Raw genomic sequence first — 16,744 nt, forward strand, 5'->3', positions numbered from 1 at the left:
CGTCGGTCTGCTTCGCGCTGTCGCCGCCCTACCCGTCGGAGCGATCCTCTTCTCGACGTCGTTCCGCCCGTCGAAGTCGAGAGCCGATCCTATCATCGAAGCCAATCCGTTCATCGTCGGCGCCGATTCACTTCTCGCCACTCCCATTTTTGCCGGTCTTCATCCAAACAGTTAATCTCCGAACATAGCCGTTCACTTTGCTCGCATGATCCAGATGTTCACACTCGTCGTTCATTATCCAAGCAGTTAATCACCGGACATAGCCGTTCACTTTGTTCACGCAGCCCTGTCATTCGGAGGCACCGTTCCTCCTCTAGGAGCTGGTCTCCCTCCCGTCGGCGCCGGGATGTTTCTCGACGCCGATACCCGACTCCATCAGTTTTCTCGGGTTCTTCGGTTGACCGTCGTCGTCACTGTCGCTCCCGTTCACGCTCGCCTTCCGGGGGCTCTCGTCGGCGTCGACACGCGCCGTCTCGCCATCCTGATGACAGATCCAAAGATTCCGTCCGTCTAAGGCAAGCCTCCTTTATCCAGGTCTCCTTCCATGTCAAGGGACACTGATCATTCCGAGTATGACGCCTCCTTCTCTCCTAGTTCGGATGAGGAATCCCTCGCGTCAGTTCCCTCTCCCAAGGACACTGTCGGGGACTCTAAACCGGTTTCTCCTACGAGAGATGTTCTCTTATACGCGGAACAACTAATCCGCATGGCGAAGGCTCTTAAAATTGAGTTTAAACCGGAGGATTCCGGTCCGATAGATGATATTATGGATCTCCTCCATAGCCCTGATGTAGGCCCTGTAGCCCTCCCCATGATAAAAAGCATTCTCAGAGTGGTCTGTACCAACTGGGCCAAGCCTGCCTCAGTCCCCTTGTCCACCAAAAGAGTAGAGAATCTCTATAAGATTCGCAGGGAAGGTGGAGAGATCCTTTATCAGCACCCTCCACCTAATTCCGTCATAGTGGAGGCCTTGCCTGGTAAATATAGGTCAGGAGCACATTCCTCTTCACAGGATAGAGAAGGTCGTAAACTGGATACCCTTGCTAGAAAAATTTACACTTCTAGTGCGGTAGGCCTCCGCATTTCCAACTTCCTTGCTGTCATGGCCAGATATCAATACTCCCTTTGGGATCGCGTATCCCCTCAAATTTCCGTCCTTTCTGATGACCAGCGTCCTTCGGCGGTAGCCATTCAGTCAGAAGGCATGTCTTTAGCAAGACAGCATCTCACGGTGGCACACCACGTGGCGGATTCGTCCAGTAAAGCCATTGCGTCCGCCATAGTTATTCGCAGACACTTGGCTACGTCAATCTGCAGACGCTTGGCTAAGTCAATCTGCGCTCCCCTATGATACTAGATCATGTATCGAGGACCTTCTGTTTGAAGGGACGTCCTTGTTCAGCGACCAAACGGATACCTTCCTGGATCGCTTAAAAAAGAATAAAACAAATGCAAAGTCCCTAGGGATTACCCCTCAGGCGCCCGACTTTAAGCGGCGTTACTTTGGCCGGGAAGCACACCAGCCTTCTCGCCCATACCGTTTTCAGGGTTCTTTCACACAACCGTCATTTTGCCCATCCTTTCCTCGCCCTCAAAACGAAAGGAAGTTCCAAAACAAACCTAGGGTCCACAAAGGCCCCAGAGGGTCTCCGGCCCATTTTAATAAGCCAAAACAGGCATGACTAGATGTGTCCGTTTGCTTTCTTGATCGCCTGTCTGCTTTTTTCCATGCTTGGTTTTTGATTACCAACAATGTCTGGGTTCTGAAAATAATAAATGTCAGTTACTTCATAGAGTTTGATATGTTACCTCCATATAGACTGTTGGGCCACGCTCCAACACCGGCCCCTGACCTACTTGTTCAAGAGGTTGACAGTCTTCTCTCCAAGGGGGCTATTGCAGAGGTTCCATCTTCCGACCAGAACCGCAGGTTTTACTCCCGCTTTTTTCTTGTGGATAAAAAGGGGGGAGCGCCCTATCCTGGATCTCCAGGACCTTAATGCCTAGTAGGACCAGAAAATTCTGTATGCTCACGCTCCCGGAAGTGCTTCCCCTCCTGGACAGGCATATGTGGTTCGTAGTGCTAGATCTCCGCGATGCTTACTTCCACATCGCGATTTACAGAGTGTCGCCAATACCTGAGATTTGAATGTAACGGAAAATGTTACCAGTACAATGTGTTACCATTTGGGTTGTCTACGGCCCCCAGGACCTTTACAAAGTGCCTTGCGGTTGTGGTGGCTCACCTTGCCCTGAAGGGTTGTGTAATATTTCCCTACCTCGACGATTGGTTAATCATGGGTCCATCTCAGTCGGAGTTGGCCACTCAAGTCGATTTAGTCCTTTCAGTCCTTAACAACCTGGGTCTTTTAGTTAATTTCTCCAAGTCCAAACTTGTCCCTGCACAAGTGCAGACCTTCATTGGAGCGCGTTTGGATGCTGAACAAGCCAGGGCCTTCCTCCCTGTACAAAGAGGTCGTGCCATTCAAAAACTGTTGGCTAGGTTCACTAGGAAACGTTTTCAAACAGCCTATCATATACAGCAGTTGTTAGGCCTCATGGCCTCTACCATGGCTGTGGTAGAGTATGCACGCTTCTGTATGCGCCCGCTCCAAAATTGGTTCCTCCGGGCATTTAGGCTCAATGTAGATCCCCAGCACAAACGCCTATCTATCCCCAGATACGTCATTTCCTCCCTACAATGGTGGGCACATGATGTCAATATCCTCTCAGGCGTCCCCTTTCATTGTCCTTCCCCTGAGAGGCACTTGTTCACAGATGCTTCCCTTTCTGCATGTGGAGCACATTGTGGTAACCTTACGTCACGGGGTACATGGTCGCACCTAGAATCCCGATTGCACATAAATTTATTAGAACTTCGTGCCATCCGTCTTGCTCTAGCTTCATTCACAGGGCATCTGGACAGACATCACATTCAGATCGCTACGGACAGCTCCACCGCCCAGTATTATATAAACAAGCAGGGCGGCACAGGGTCCATTTCGCTCTCCAAAGAGGCCAGCGACATTTGGGAATGGGCCATAACTCACCACGCTACTCTCGTAGCGATTCACATCGCAGGCAAGAGCAACACGTTAGCAGATGCTCTGAGTTGCCTTCCCAATCAGACGCACGAGCTCACCTTAAGCAACGACTGTCTCCACCAAATATTCCGACAGTGGGGTTACCCACAAATAGACCTCTTTGCCACACACCTCAACTCCATGTGTCACAGGTTTTATTCGAGGGCGGGAGCCAGCCCAGGCTCACTGGGGGATGCCTTTCAAGCAATTTGGAACGGGGCTCTCTTTTATCTTTTCCCCCCATTCCCTCTACTTCACAAGGTACTGGCCAAATTGAACCACGACAAGACAGATGCCATCATTGTCACTCCGTTTTGGCCCAGGAGGTCGTGGTTCGCAGTGCTCATGTCACTTGCGCAAGGGAACTACATCCTTCTTCCGAAGGATCCCTCCCAGACCTACAACTCGCTGCCTGGAGGGTGCGGCCGCAGGGCAGTGGTCTGACAGGGTAGCTAAGGTTTTACTACACTTCTTGAAGTCCTCCACACGGCGGTCCTATGACGCTAAATGGAGACATTTTTCTAATTGGGCTAAGGTCAAAGATGTTTCGCCAATTACTTGCCCATTATCTACTGTGATTATCTGTTAACCCTCAAAGATGAAAGTTTATCTAATTCATCCATTAAAGTTTATTTAGCCGCTATTTTGACTTTTCACCCGGATATCGACTCCTTTTCAGTTTTTTCTCATCCCCTTTCCAAAAGGTTTTTGAGAGGTCTCACTAATTTATATCCTCCCGTCACTCCTCCCGTTCCTCAATGGAGTCTCTCCTTAGTCCTCTCACAGCTCATGAGACCTCCGTTTGAGCCGTTAGCCACCTGCGAACTGGCTCTACTTTAATTTAAGGTGGCCTTTTTGGTCGCAATCACCTCGGCGAGGAGGGTAAGCGACTTATCGGCGCTTTCACATCCCCCTCCTTATACTAAGTTCCACTCGGATAGGGTGGTACTGAAGTCAAAGATATCCTTTTTACCTAAGGTTGTATCGGCCTTACACAGGACATTGTCCTCCCTGTTTTTTCCCCTCACCCATCATCAGATACTGATAGGGCGCAACGCTCCCTCGATGTCCGAAGAGCCCTCCTTTTTTACATTAAGCGGTCTCAGAACTTTTGTAAGGACGATAACCTTTTTGTTTGCTTCGGGGGACACTGTAAAGGTCGTTGTGCTTCTCCTCAAACCCTCTCGAGGTGGATCACGTCAACCATTAAACTGGCCTATGATCTTGCTCACCAAGAATGCCCTCCTATGATTAAAGTGCACTCTACCAGAGCATATGCGGCTTCCATCGCCTTTTCTTCCAAGATAGATCTCCGGGACATCTGTAAGGCTGCCACCTGGTCCACTCCCTCCACGTTTATGAAACACTACGCTATGGATGTGGACTCAGCGAGAGATGCAGCCATGGGACGTGCCTTACTGCAGTCTTTGTTTCGGTGACTGTCCCACACCCACCGTCCTGGTAAGCGAGCTCGCTACTCTCCCAATGTGGGACTGCATTAGAAGCCACGCAGATGAAAAACAGAGTTTCACTTACCTGTAACTGTTGTTCATCTGGTGGATCTTCTATGCAGGCACACATCCCTCCCTCCTTCCCCGCTGTGGGACCTTTCTGCTAGACCAGTGGTTGGTTCCGTGGTGGCAGGTTGGAGAACTGGAGGGAATTAAACTCCACAATTAAAATATGGAGGGAAGAGTGCTCCCTCCCCCTTGGGTCATGTGACTGGTGGGCGGGGAGATTGCATGCCCCGAGGGGAGGGGGAGCACTCTCTTTTTAAATTTTGCTAGAAGTTGACAAATCTTATCCGTGGCTGGCCTGCGCAGTCCCAATGTGTGCCTGCATAGAAGATCCACCAGATGAACAACAGTTACAGGTAAGTGAAACTCTGTTTTTCTGTAATAGAAAGATGGTTATAATGTGTTATTAAGTAAACATTATTAATATAATTTAATTTAAAAAAGAAAATGAAAAGATCTCATCAGGCAAGTGGCATAAGAGTCTACTCTGGTCTTGATAACATTGGCAGGTTGACATGCATGCATTTTTTAATACTGTTCTTTGTGATTTCATCAGAAAATGTGAACAAATGTGAAATCGTAAACTTCACACTGTGTCTAAGAGGTATTGATGTTTCAAGACTGATTCCATAAAACTAAGTTTCTAGCTTGGTTGACTTTATTTTGGCCAACTTGGTTTGAATCAGGTGTACTGAGTCTAGCTGTAACTTAGGGGCATTGTTAGCATTCATTGTGTTTGCAAGTTTTGTTACCTTGCATTAACAAGCAGTAGGATCCCAAACCAAAATTGACTTCAGTAAGGGCCCAAACCAAACGTGACACAGAGGGTTCAATGAATGTAGTGATTTTTCTTTAAATAGCAAGTGTGCCTTCAAGCCACAGTCCTAGTTTGTGTCCTTCAAAATATCCACTAAGGGCATTGGTTTCTTAAAACTATAGGCGCTCCTTTTATCATTGAAGGGGTTTAACCCCCCTGTGCATTGTTTTAGATTTCAGATTTTTCTGCATACCTGGGGTTTTTCTCAGGTTTGCAGAAAGACCTATCTTGACTGTCCATTGCCCTAGTCTCCAGGTGTAAGTATCCACAGATTTGACCACGTTGATAATTAGATATATCGATGTCCAGTTTTTATAACAGTAATGGTCACTGTATACTACGATAAAATTCTAGAATTTTTTGTGAATTTCCATATATGAACTCTGACTCTTATTGGGAACTAAATAAACATTTATTCAGTGAAAACATTTGTATGTGTGTCCTACTTTAGTCTCAATTGCTTTAGAGAAAACCAAGCCAAAACAATTAAAATATGATGGATCCAGAAACCAAAAAATGACTGTGCTCACAGGAGCAGATCTTTCTTCTCTTCTTTGAGCATCTCCCTAAGACCTCTTAGTCCCATGTTGTTCACAAGGATCACAGAGCATTGCTCTGAGAAGATCTCAGGGGGCTGCTGGGAAATGGGATAGTCTGGGATACCTTGGCAGGTACCTCCTCCAAGCCACTGTCTTGTCATTTTGGAGCTAGCTCATATTCAATTTTTATGTTATATTTGAATTTGTAGTAGAACTTTGCTTTCTGAAGGCTATTGAGCTCGTAGTAAAAAGACCCTAGAAATGATGGTTCCCAGTTCTCTTTGCAAGTGGTCCCACTTTGACTGCTACCCATGCAATAGTGGGTTTCTTCTATTTGAGAATCATTACTTTGAGAGCTTTGTGGTGCCTTTAGAAGAACGTCTAACATTAAAACCTGCAGGGGGTGCTGCAAGCCATCTATTGTAACATAGTGTTCATCATTTGCACTAAAATGGCCAGGAGGTATATGCCGGTTTGTGTTTTGGAAATGGGATTCTGCAGTGCCCTTTTTTTACATTTCATTTTTGTTGCTCTTTTTTTCTATGAATGTTTTATCGCAAACATCTCTACTTGGTACGTTATCCTGCCTTTATAAACTTACAGCTTCAAAGTTTTTCAGCAATCAGTCCTAGATTGTAAAGCACAAATTCCTGTAGCGGAGCCTCTCAGAACGGAAAGTATTATATCTCCTTTATTATTTTTCATCCATTAGGATCGAATTATGTCCATGACACTGGACAAGGACCATGAAGTAGCAGTTCAAGCCATGAAACTCCTGGTGCTCATGTCAGAGTAAATAGCTTTTTTATTTAACTATGATGTCTAACAAGTGCAAAACCATAAGAAATCTTCAGGGACATGCCACTTATGCAAGCGTCCCTAGATCAGTGTGTGGGTTCTGTGTGTGTATGTTGCGCCATCAAGTCGCTTCTGACTAATGGCGAACCTATGAATTAATGACTTCCAAAATGTCCTGCCATTAACAGCCTTGCTCAGGTCTTGCCAGCTGAGAGCCATGGCTTCCTTGATTGAGTCAGTCCATCTCATGTTGGGTCTTCCTCTTTTCCTGCTGCCTTCAACTTTTCCTAGTATTATCATCTTTTCCAGTGACTCTTGTCGTCTCATAATGTGACCAAAGTATGATAGCATTAGTTTGGTCATGTGGGTTTTACTGCATTAAAAAAATCAAGAGCCTAATGTGGTGTAGTGGTATATTAAACATGCAATAGTGTATTGTGAAGCATTATGTGTTTTAGTGCCCTGACCTGGATGGCCCAGGCTAGCCTGATCCTGTCAGATCTCAGAAGCTAAGCAGGGTCAGCCCTGGTTAGTATTTGGATGGGAGACCACCAAGGAATACCAGGGTTGCTGTGCAGAGGAAGGCACTGGCAAACCACCTCTGTTAGTCTCTTGCCATGAAAACCCCAAAAGGGGTTGCCATAAGTCGGCTGCGACTTGATGGCACTTCACACACACACACACACACACACACACTCACTCACACACACACACGTGTTTTAGTAATATTTTGCTTTTAAAATATTCAAATATGGCTTGCATTTATTAGCCGTAAGTTGCATTGATAAGCTTATTTGAAGAAAATAAATATAAATTCTAGATTAATCTACAATTCAGATTTTGTTGGAGTAAATTTCCAGTCTGAACCCTTGATGCAAGAATAGGGGTATTCCACAAGATCCCACAAAATGGCTGCCTAGTTTAGTTTTGGGCCTACTTTAGTTTTGGCTTCTCATCAAAGTAGCTATGATTCAGGTTTCTGCTTTACAGTTATCTGACCAACAGATAATTAGGAAAGAATCTGTTCCCTTTCACTGCCAATTGAACAGATTCTGTGTGTTTTTGTATGTATTTGAACATTGCATGCATACATGAAGCAACCTATACGAGTCAGTCCATTGGTCTACCACAATCCATATTGGCTACTTTTCTGACTGGTAATGGCTTTCCAGGGTCTCAGGCTGAGGTGTCTCACATCGCCTACCGTTTTCATAGAAGATGCTGGAAATTGCACCTGAGATCTTCTGCTTATGATCCTCTGCATGCATGCAAACCAAATGCTGTACCTCTGAGCCACAGCCCCTTCCCCATAAATGTGTGAGCTGTGTGAGATAAACATGATGAACTTTGATCAGTTATGGTGCTATTAGGCTATTCCCATATGAAGTGTGAATATGTACTTTAATGTTGTTGGTTTTTTTGCTGTCAAGTCACAGCTGGCTTATGGTGACCCCGTAGAATTTTCAAGGCAAGAGACTTTCAGAGGTGGTTTGCCATTGCCTGCCTCTGTGTAGCAACCCTAGACTTCTTGGTGGTCTCCCATCCAAATACTAACCAAGGCCAACCCTGCTTAGCTTCCGAAATCTGACGAGACCAGGCTAGCCTGGGCTTTAATGTGCTTTATATGTGCTTTTAATGTTCTTATATTCCTATTTAATGCCTCAGAAAGGATTGATTTTAAAAACGAATGTAAGGTAACCAATGTGGACCTGGCTGGGTTTTTGGTTTTTTTGCATGGTGCTCCTGGGAATCTTTCCATATGTTTCCATATCACATGTGGTTGTGTGGATTTGTATAGCTGAGCTGCAGTCTCTTCCCTTTATTGTGATATGTCAGTGATCAATATTATCCCTCCTCTCAAAGAAGACAATAACTTGTGCTGGCTCTTCAGGGGTGTATTATTCACACCTTAGTGAATAAACCCAGTTTTCTGAGAATATGACCAGTTTCGTTTAGTTGTAGGCCATAGTGGGATGTGGCTAAACTGCCTGACCTCCTCCAAGTAATGTTCTGTAGCCTGCAAAGTCTGATCCTTTTCTTGTTTGGCATGTGATTAAGCTGAGAGTAATTTTTGAACTCCAATTCTGCGTTGTTTATCTAGGCAGTTTTCATTCTAGTTTCCAAGTGACAATTTCCCCCCAGATAGGGGGAGGCGAAGGGATAGCGTTTTCAAGTTATTTCCATGGGAGACAGGATGACCCTGATAAACAACAGCTTAGTGTCATTTGTGTATGTGTATAGTGTTTGTTTCTTACTGGTGCACAGATAGCGGAACAAAGTACAGTGGCAGCATCTCTGTGCTCACCCTGGTCCCGTGCTAGCAGGGGTAATGTGCCATTGTTACGATACAGTGATGATCTAAACCGTTAAATGTAACTCTTGTTCTACATCTAAACTGGCAAATGTTGCCTTGGCCCTGCAGCTGTTCATCATTTGTGGCATTGCTGTTGTTGCTGCACAGAGTAAACTGTAGTCCAAGTGTTTGGTCATTTTTAAAAACAAAATCATTCCTGGGAAAGCAGAACCATTTTTTCGAAAAACAAAGTATCCATCACTGAGCGGTTTTATCCAGGAACTCAGACTCATCCAAAGTCAAATAAATGTGTGTGCAGATCTCCCCCCCCTCCAATTATATCCTTAGTGAGGTCCAGGAACTGTGTAGTGGTGCTGTGAAGTCACACTGAGCAATGTAGCTCTGGTGTAATTATTGGGAAGATGTAGGCCAGAAGGGTAGGGGCTCAGCCACATAACGGGCAAATTCATTTTGTAAACCTCTTTCTCTTTTTTGCAAAGCATTAACCAACTTAAAACGGTGGTGGATGTAGGATGGCGTTCTTATCTTCAAAGCACATGCCTAACAACTCTGCATCATTTCCCCCCCTGAAGGCTCCACTTCTATTGCTGAATCCTGAATAGAACAAATATTTTGCAAGTCTCTTGAATGCTTTTACGTAGCAGCAGAATGTGTATCCAGGTGAAAAGGGGCATTATAATCCAGTGCAGTATGACAATCACACTGTAAATCAAATATTTGAGAACAAAGGGTTTCAGCTGACTTTTATTTTATTTATCATTTATTTAAAACATTTATACCCTGCCTGTCATCGTGGTTCAAGATGGCACTGCATTGTGCTCAGTACACTGTGCGCTAGTCAGATTCAGGATTTTTGTTTGCCATGTGAAAACTCTGGAATACTTTTGCTTGCTCTGTTTTTGTTTTTGCACCTTGCTGTACACTTGCCTCCTTTATTTTTGTAGTAAGTCTGACACCTACAGCCAGATTGTGATCCAGTAACAGTGTAATCCTGAATGTAGTTAAAGGTAAAGGTCCCCTGTGCAAGCACTGGGTCATTTCTGGCCCATGGGGTGACGTCACAACCCCACATTTACTAGGCAGACTTTGTTTACGGGGAGGTTTGCCAGTGCCTTCCCCAGTCATCTTCCCTTTACCCCCAGCGAGCTGGGTCCTCATTTTACCGACCTCGGAAGGATGGAAGGCTGAGTCCACCTTGAGCCGGCTACCTGAAACCAACTTCCGTCGGGATCGAACTCAGGTCGTGAGCAGAGCTTGGACTGCAGTACTGCGCCATGGGGGAGTTATACCCTACTAAATCCTTCATCCTTTGAAGTCAATGAACGATGTAACTTCTTAGGATCGAACGACAAGGCTGCAGTCCTTCCTGCGAGTAAACCCCATTGAATAAAATGGGATTTACTTTGGAGTACGGTGTTTTGGGATTGTGCTCTAAGAAAAGTAGCCTTCAGCAGTAACAGTGTACAACAAGTTATTTTTCAGTTTACATCTCAGTAAAAGATAGTAGGTAACCATTGTATTGGTCCTCAAAAAAATCCATAATAAAATAATAAATTACCAGCCTTAAGGTATTATAGCACGGTTGTTTTTGTTATTTTACACCAACCTTTTTGAGCCTGCAGTCACATTTGGAATTCTGACACTGCATGGCAGACACAACAACAAAATGGCTGCCACCAAATGGCTGCCGCAGGATGGAGGAGCCAGCCACAAAATGGTTGCCACAGCTTATCTCCAGCAACCCAGTGTAGATCCTTGTGCTGAGCTGGCAGCTTCTGCCAAAGCAACGTTTTGAAAAATCTGCACAGCCAATCAAAAATCTTGCTGGAGGAAAGCCTTATCTGGCCCCATCCACGTCCTGAAAACACTTTTCAGGCGCCAGAAAAGGTGTTGGCAGGCACCATGGCACCCACGGGCACCAGGTTGGGGACCCCCATGTTACACCATTGCAACTTAGTTTGTATGTGAGTGAGAATAATGGTACATTTTTGCATTGTTTTAGCCATATTATAAATGCTGGCACAAAGCAGGGAGGTAATGTTCATTCAGTTGATCAAAAATATTCTATTGTTCTCATAGGGGGTTAATATGTGTTTGGAATAATGCGTTAACTTTTGAGCACTGGAAGGATAGCGCTGAAGTTAAGTGAGTTCAGAACATATTAAAGAAATCTTCCCTAATGACTGGGTAATTGTAAGAGATGACTGAAGAGGAAACACTAGAAGGCAATATCATTGTGGGCAGAGTTCTACAAATAGCAGAAGGATTAAACACCAAAGGAGGGGGGAATTTTGGCTGGTAAAAGGGAGATTTTGCCTTGTCAGTATTGTCCAGAAGCCTGCTGCCCTTTTATAGAAGGTTATTTGAAAGTATTCTATCATAGTAGCTGTGTGTTGATATCAGAGACCTGTAAAGCAGAAAAAGTCGTGTAAGATTGAGCTAACTGAAACGGTTTTATTTGTTTATTAACTGAAACATTTTATCCCACCTTTCCTCTTGGCTCAAGGTGGCTTACAAAAAACTGGTAAAGCATTACAAATTAAGACCCCTGAATGTATCTGTCCTCCACAACGATGCATGCTGTTCATACCTTATCAAAAGCCCAGGTAAACAGGCAAGCCTTGCAGTACCTCCTGTACATCTCCAATGAGGCCCCGTTTCACCTCTTCAGGGAATCTGTTCTGTAGACTGGGAGCCATGATGGAAAAGGCTTGGATTCTGGTTGATGCCAGCCCCCCGTCTCCCTGCCCATGCACGGAAACAGCCAGTGGGTGAAAGCCTGAAGACCTCAGTTGGTGAATAGAAACACATAGAAAGTGACAGTCCTTCAGATATGTGGTTCCCAGGCTAAGAAGGCTTTTAAAGGTCACAACCAGCACCCAGAAGTGAACGAGGAAGCAAACTGGCACCCAAAGTAGTTGTTTCAACATGTTCCTATTGGCTAGCTCCTGGCCATAATCAGGGTGCTGCATTCTAGACCAGTTTAAGTTTCTGGATTGTCTTCAAAGGCAGGCTCTGTCTTGAAAGTGTTTGTCTCTCGACCCCCACCTGTGCTTCTCCCCTGACATTCCTGCAGGGGCCTGGTCTTGACAGACTGCTGCCACTGGTCTCTGCTGGCTTCACCCACTGGTCCTTCTCTCTGTGGACTTAAGGAGGCCATCTGTGTCCTTTCCACCTTTGTGGCATCCTTTCCAGTCCCTTTCCCAGCTGCGCAGCATGTCTCTGCTGCAGCTTGTGCTTCTGCTCCCGTTCCCAGGAGCTAAACCTCCTTCTGACAAAATGGAGGTGCTATTGGTGGGGAGAAGGTTTGATCCAGGAATTGTGTCTCCTTTTCTGGATGGGGTTGCACTTCCCCTAAAGGGACTGGTTCGTAGCCGGGGAGTGCTACCAGATACAGGCCTCCTATTGGATGACTAGGTGGCAGTGCTGGCCAGGGGTGCCTTTCATCATCTTTGTCTGCTGAGCTAGCTGTAGCCTTTTCTTGGTGGGAAAGATCTTGCCACTGTGGGGTATGCCCTGGTAACATCTAGATTAGATTACTGCAATGTGTTGTTCATAGACTGTCCTTGAAGAGTGTTTGGAAGCTACAGTTGGTACAGAATGCTGCAATCATAGGGAACAGATCATGCCAGTCTTGTTCTACTTACACTGGCTCCCAATTTGCTTCTGGGTCCAGTTCAAGGTATTATCTTTTAAAGCCTCATATGGCTTGGAAGTCAGCAAACCTTAAGAACTGCCTTCTCCCATATGAGCCTACCTGTTCAATCTGGTCATCTTAGAAGGCATTCCTTCAGGTACTCCTGCTATTTGAGACTAGGTGGGTGGCAACCTGAGAAAGGGCCTTCTCAGTTGTGGTGCTGAAACTTCAGAACTCCCTTGGAGATTCGTCTACCTCTATCATTCTTTTCCTCCAGCAAGAATTTTTTGGGTTTGTTTGGTGTTCTCTCATTAACTCGTATTAGCCTTGCTCCCTGTTTGTGTGCTTATGAGTTTATATGTTTTATTTAATTGTTTTGAATAGGTTATATATATTTGCATTTTAAACACTGTTTTTAATGTTCTGTTGTTTGCTGCCTTGGGGACCATGTACTGGTTGGGATGGCAGCATCGGAATGTTTTAAATAAAACAAATATTTATGGCCCTAGCCCATCATTCCATGTAGCTACAAGGGCACCCACAGAGTGCCCAGAGAGGCTTTCAGAATCCCCCAGAGCTGCCTGAAAATCAACAAACCATTAATCTCCAAGTGTGAACCATCTGAACTGGTCCGCTGCCCTCGCAGGGAGGGGGGTAGCAAGCTCTGTCTTGCCTTCAGAATATAGCAATCTGACCACGACAAGTACCGAAGTTCCAGACCCCCTAATGAGATCACCGGCAAGCTGCTCTGTGTAGAAAAAAAAAGGTCCAGATTTTGTCCTTTTTCATGTGTTGGGCCCATCACGACCTGAGATGAACCCAGACCCATTTTGTGTCAAGATGGGAAGATGGCCTGATCTCCAGATATTGAACCTCTATTAATTCTTTTAAAATTATAAATTTTCTTGTTTGAAAGTTTTAGAAAAATAACTTTATAACCCAGAGGATTCAGTTCTTCTTTGTAATGTCTAAGGCCCATACACCTAAGCAGATGCTCAGATCCAATAAAGTGTATGTTTTGGTGTTGCTCCTGTTACTGGACTGTGTATGTGATGCAGACCCCCCCAGTTTTATCTAGAATAATACATAAAAGTATACCTTTTTCTTCATTTGTTTTGCTGGAACTACTACTTCAGGCAACAAGTAATTGACTCATGGAATGAAATACCATGAGATGTTAAGGTCACTAGAATAGATGACTTTTAAAAGGATTAGACAGATTTAATGGCTGATAGGACTGTTGCCAGCTACTGGAGGTGACTGTCAGCTAAATTTGTAGCTCTCATCTTCAGAGGCAGTGTAGGTCAACCAGGTGCGGAGGATGCTTGCCAGATTTCCAAGAATGGTCCACTGTTTGTTTATTTATAGTGTTCATTCATATATATTGTCATGAAAGTGGAGTGGTGCTTTTGGATGGGGAGGGAATACCAGCTGAAGTGACCCTTTCCAGGCAGCAGACAAATCTGCACCCCTCATCCCTTTTTTCACCCTATCTTCCACCAGCCCATGTTAACCCTTAGTGTAGGCAAGGTACTTGCTATTACCAACCTGGTTGGGCAGATTTTCCTAATTTACGGTGGGCCGAGGTCATCCCTATTTCCTCTCTAATTCACCTCCTTTAACATGCTGCTTAGACATGCAGTTGATCTTGAGATGTAAATACCTGTTTTTAAAAAAAGATGTATTGAAGGATTATATTTAACAGAAAAGCAAAAACAAGTGCACATAGGTAATAGCTTGCAGTTTTCAAAACAGTAAACAGTGGATGTAAACTTTGGTCTCATAGAATATCCCCTGTACTAATTGAATAAAGGGAAGCCAGGCAAGAAAAATCATGTATTTAATGTGACTACCTTAAATCAGTCCCTGTGTGCGTGTGTTGAGTACTTTCAAATCGCTTCTGACTCATGGCGACCCTATGAATCAGTGTCCTCCAAAATGTTCTATTGTAATCGCCTCGCTCAGGTCTTGCAAACTGAGAGCCGTGGCTTCCTTTATAGAGTCAATCCATGTCATGTTGGGTCTTCCTGTTTTCCTGCTGCCTTCAACTTTTCCTAGCATTATTGTCTTTTCCAGTGACTCTTGTTTTCTCATAATGTGACCAAAGTTCGATAGCCTCAGTTTAGTCATTTTAGCTTCTAGGGACAGTTTGGTCCCTGAGTTACCTATTTTCTCTGGTCCAGGGGGCAGACTCTAAATCAGTCTAGCAAACCCATGTGAGGGTACACTTTCCTATCCACAGCAGCTGTCTTGCTGAGTACCTCCAAAGTGCATGCTGAACTTTTAGAAAGGAGGACCTAAGGTTCATGTCCTGTTACTCAGGATTGGTTACAGAAAGGGCAAAGGTCAGTCCTGACTCCTAAATGTCCTCTTGAGAGCTCTAGGCAGGGAAGAAGAAGAGTTGGTTTTTATATGCCAACTTTTTCTACCACTTAAGGAAGAATCAAACTGGCTTATAATCACCTTCCCTTCCCCTCCCCAAACAGACACCTGGTGAGGTAGGTGAGGCTGAGAGAGTGTGACTAGCCCAAGGTCAGCCAGCTGTGTAGGAGTGGGAAAACAAATCCAGTTCACCAGATTAGCATCCACCACTCATGTGGAGGAGTGGGGAATCAAATCCGGTTCTCCAGATCAGAGTGCACCGCTCCAAACCACTGCTCTTAACCACAACACCACACTGGCTGTCCACTACACTGCTCCAAACCACTGCGCTTATCCACTACACCACGCTGGAGAAAGAGTGGTCCCTCCTCCCCATAGGAAGAAATTCTCCATTAAGCACACAGCCCCTATATATTGGTTGATCCTGTTGGGTCATTTTTATGTTCTTTTTCTGATTGTGAATAGTAGAAAAAAAGGGCTCATAGGTGTTGTGAGGTCCACACTGTTTGCAAATAGCAAACTCCACCACTTGAGCACCAGAATTGTGTTTGTTTAGCAAGAGCACAAAGCTAACGTTTCCAGTTGCTGCACCAGAGTCTAGATTCTTTGTTTGTGTGACCCGCTGCTTTGCATATATCCAAAACATGCCAGAACTTGACACACCTTTGCCCTCATTGGGTATAAATTGCTTATTACAGTCCTTTGACTAAACATAAAATATTTACAGGAACATTGCCCTATGCAGAGTGGCAGTATAAAACAATACCTTTTAATTAAAACACTATACAAAATGTTACCCTTGTTAAAACAACTGGTCAACAATTCAACTTAAGCCATCACTCCACTCTACAACTTTTCATTTTTGTTTACATTTAGGATCCCTGTGATTAACTACTATTCTACAAAACTTGGTCACTAACTTCGTTACCTGAGAAAATTCATCCTTAAGAAGGATGTCAACTCTAACAGCTTCAGGATAACCAGTACTCTTTCTTAAAAGAGGGCCAAGAATCTTCTCCCTGTCCTCCTTATAGTAGCTACACCTAAGGAGGACATGTTCCGATGTTTCTGGTTCCCCGCAGGGGCAGAGCCTTTGTGAGAAGGGGAATTTTTTGGAATTTTCCTTCTAGTACTGCGGAGGGCATAGCCGAGCATCGGGCTAGCGTCAATGCCCTCCTAGTTGTCTTCTAATGTCGAAAGGTATGTCGCTGGTCAAGGGATGTACTTGGTTTTGGCAGATGCCCTAAAAAAAGGCACTCTAGCTAGATCAGATTGCCTTTCAGTGTCTTTAATTCTTTGTTGCCCTCATTGGGTGATGGGAGGAATCACTTTGCTTAGCAGCATGAATCTGTTTATCAGTTAACAACTCCCCTTCTGTTACCCCTGAAAACTAGTTCTGTTCACAGATAAGTGCCACTAACAGCCTGCCTGCTGTGAAAAAGCAGAATTCCTGTTTTCAGTTCGGTCTGGTTGGACGTTCTTAGATGGAATAGGAGAAAGTACCCCAGTGTCCACATTCGGTTTCTCTCAGATCTGAGAAGAAAGCATAACAACACCCTTCAGTTGATAATTGCTGCCCCTGCATTCTGTCGCTTCCGAAACTGCATTCCTGTCCTACCATTTAGCTTTCATTTTTCTTCCAACACGTCGTCTTTTT

At 44.8% G+C, this 16,744-nt stretch overlaps 1 protein-coding gene across 2 annotated transcripts in view; it reads left to right on the top strand.

Moving 5' to 3' along the window:
* Positions 1 to 16,744, top strand: part of LOC130488142 (cohesin subunit SA-2-like) — a 67,754-nt gene that overhangs the window by 16,511 nt on the left and 34,499 nt on the right. For both annotated transcript variants that reach the window (XM_056861740.1, XM_056861741.1), the window contains exon 12: positions 6,669 to 6,748. In XM_056861740.1, the coding sequence (XP_056717718.1) occupies positions 6,669 to 6,748 (80 nt within the window). The remainder of the gene's footprint in view (positions 1 to 6,668; positions 6,749 to 16,744) is intronic.

The sequence above is a fragment of the Euleptes europaea genome, chromosome 16 (assembly GCF_029931775.1).
Source record: "Euleptes europaea isolate rEulEur1 chromosome 16, rEulEur1.hap1, whole genome shotgun sequence".
Classification (NCBI taxonomy): domain Eukaryota; kingdom Metazoa; phylum Chordata; class Lepidosauria; order Squamata; family Sphaerodactylidae; genus Euleptes; species Euleptes europaea.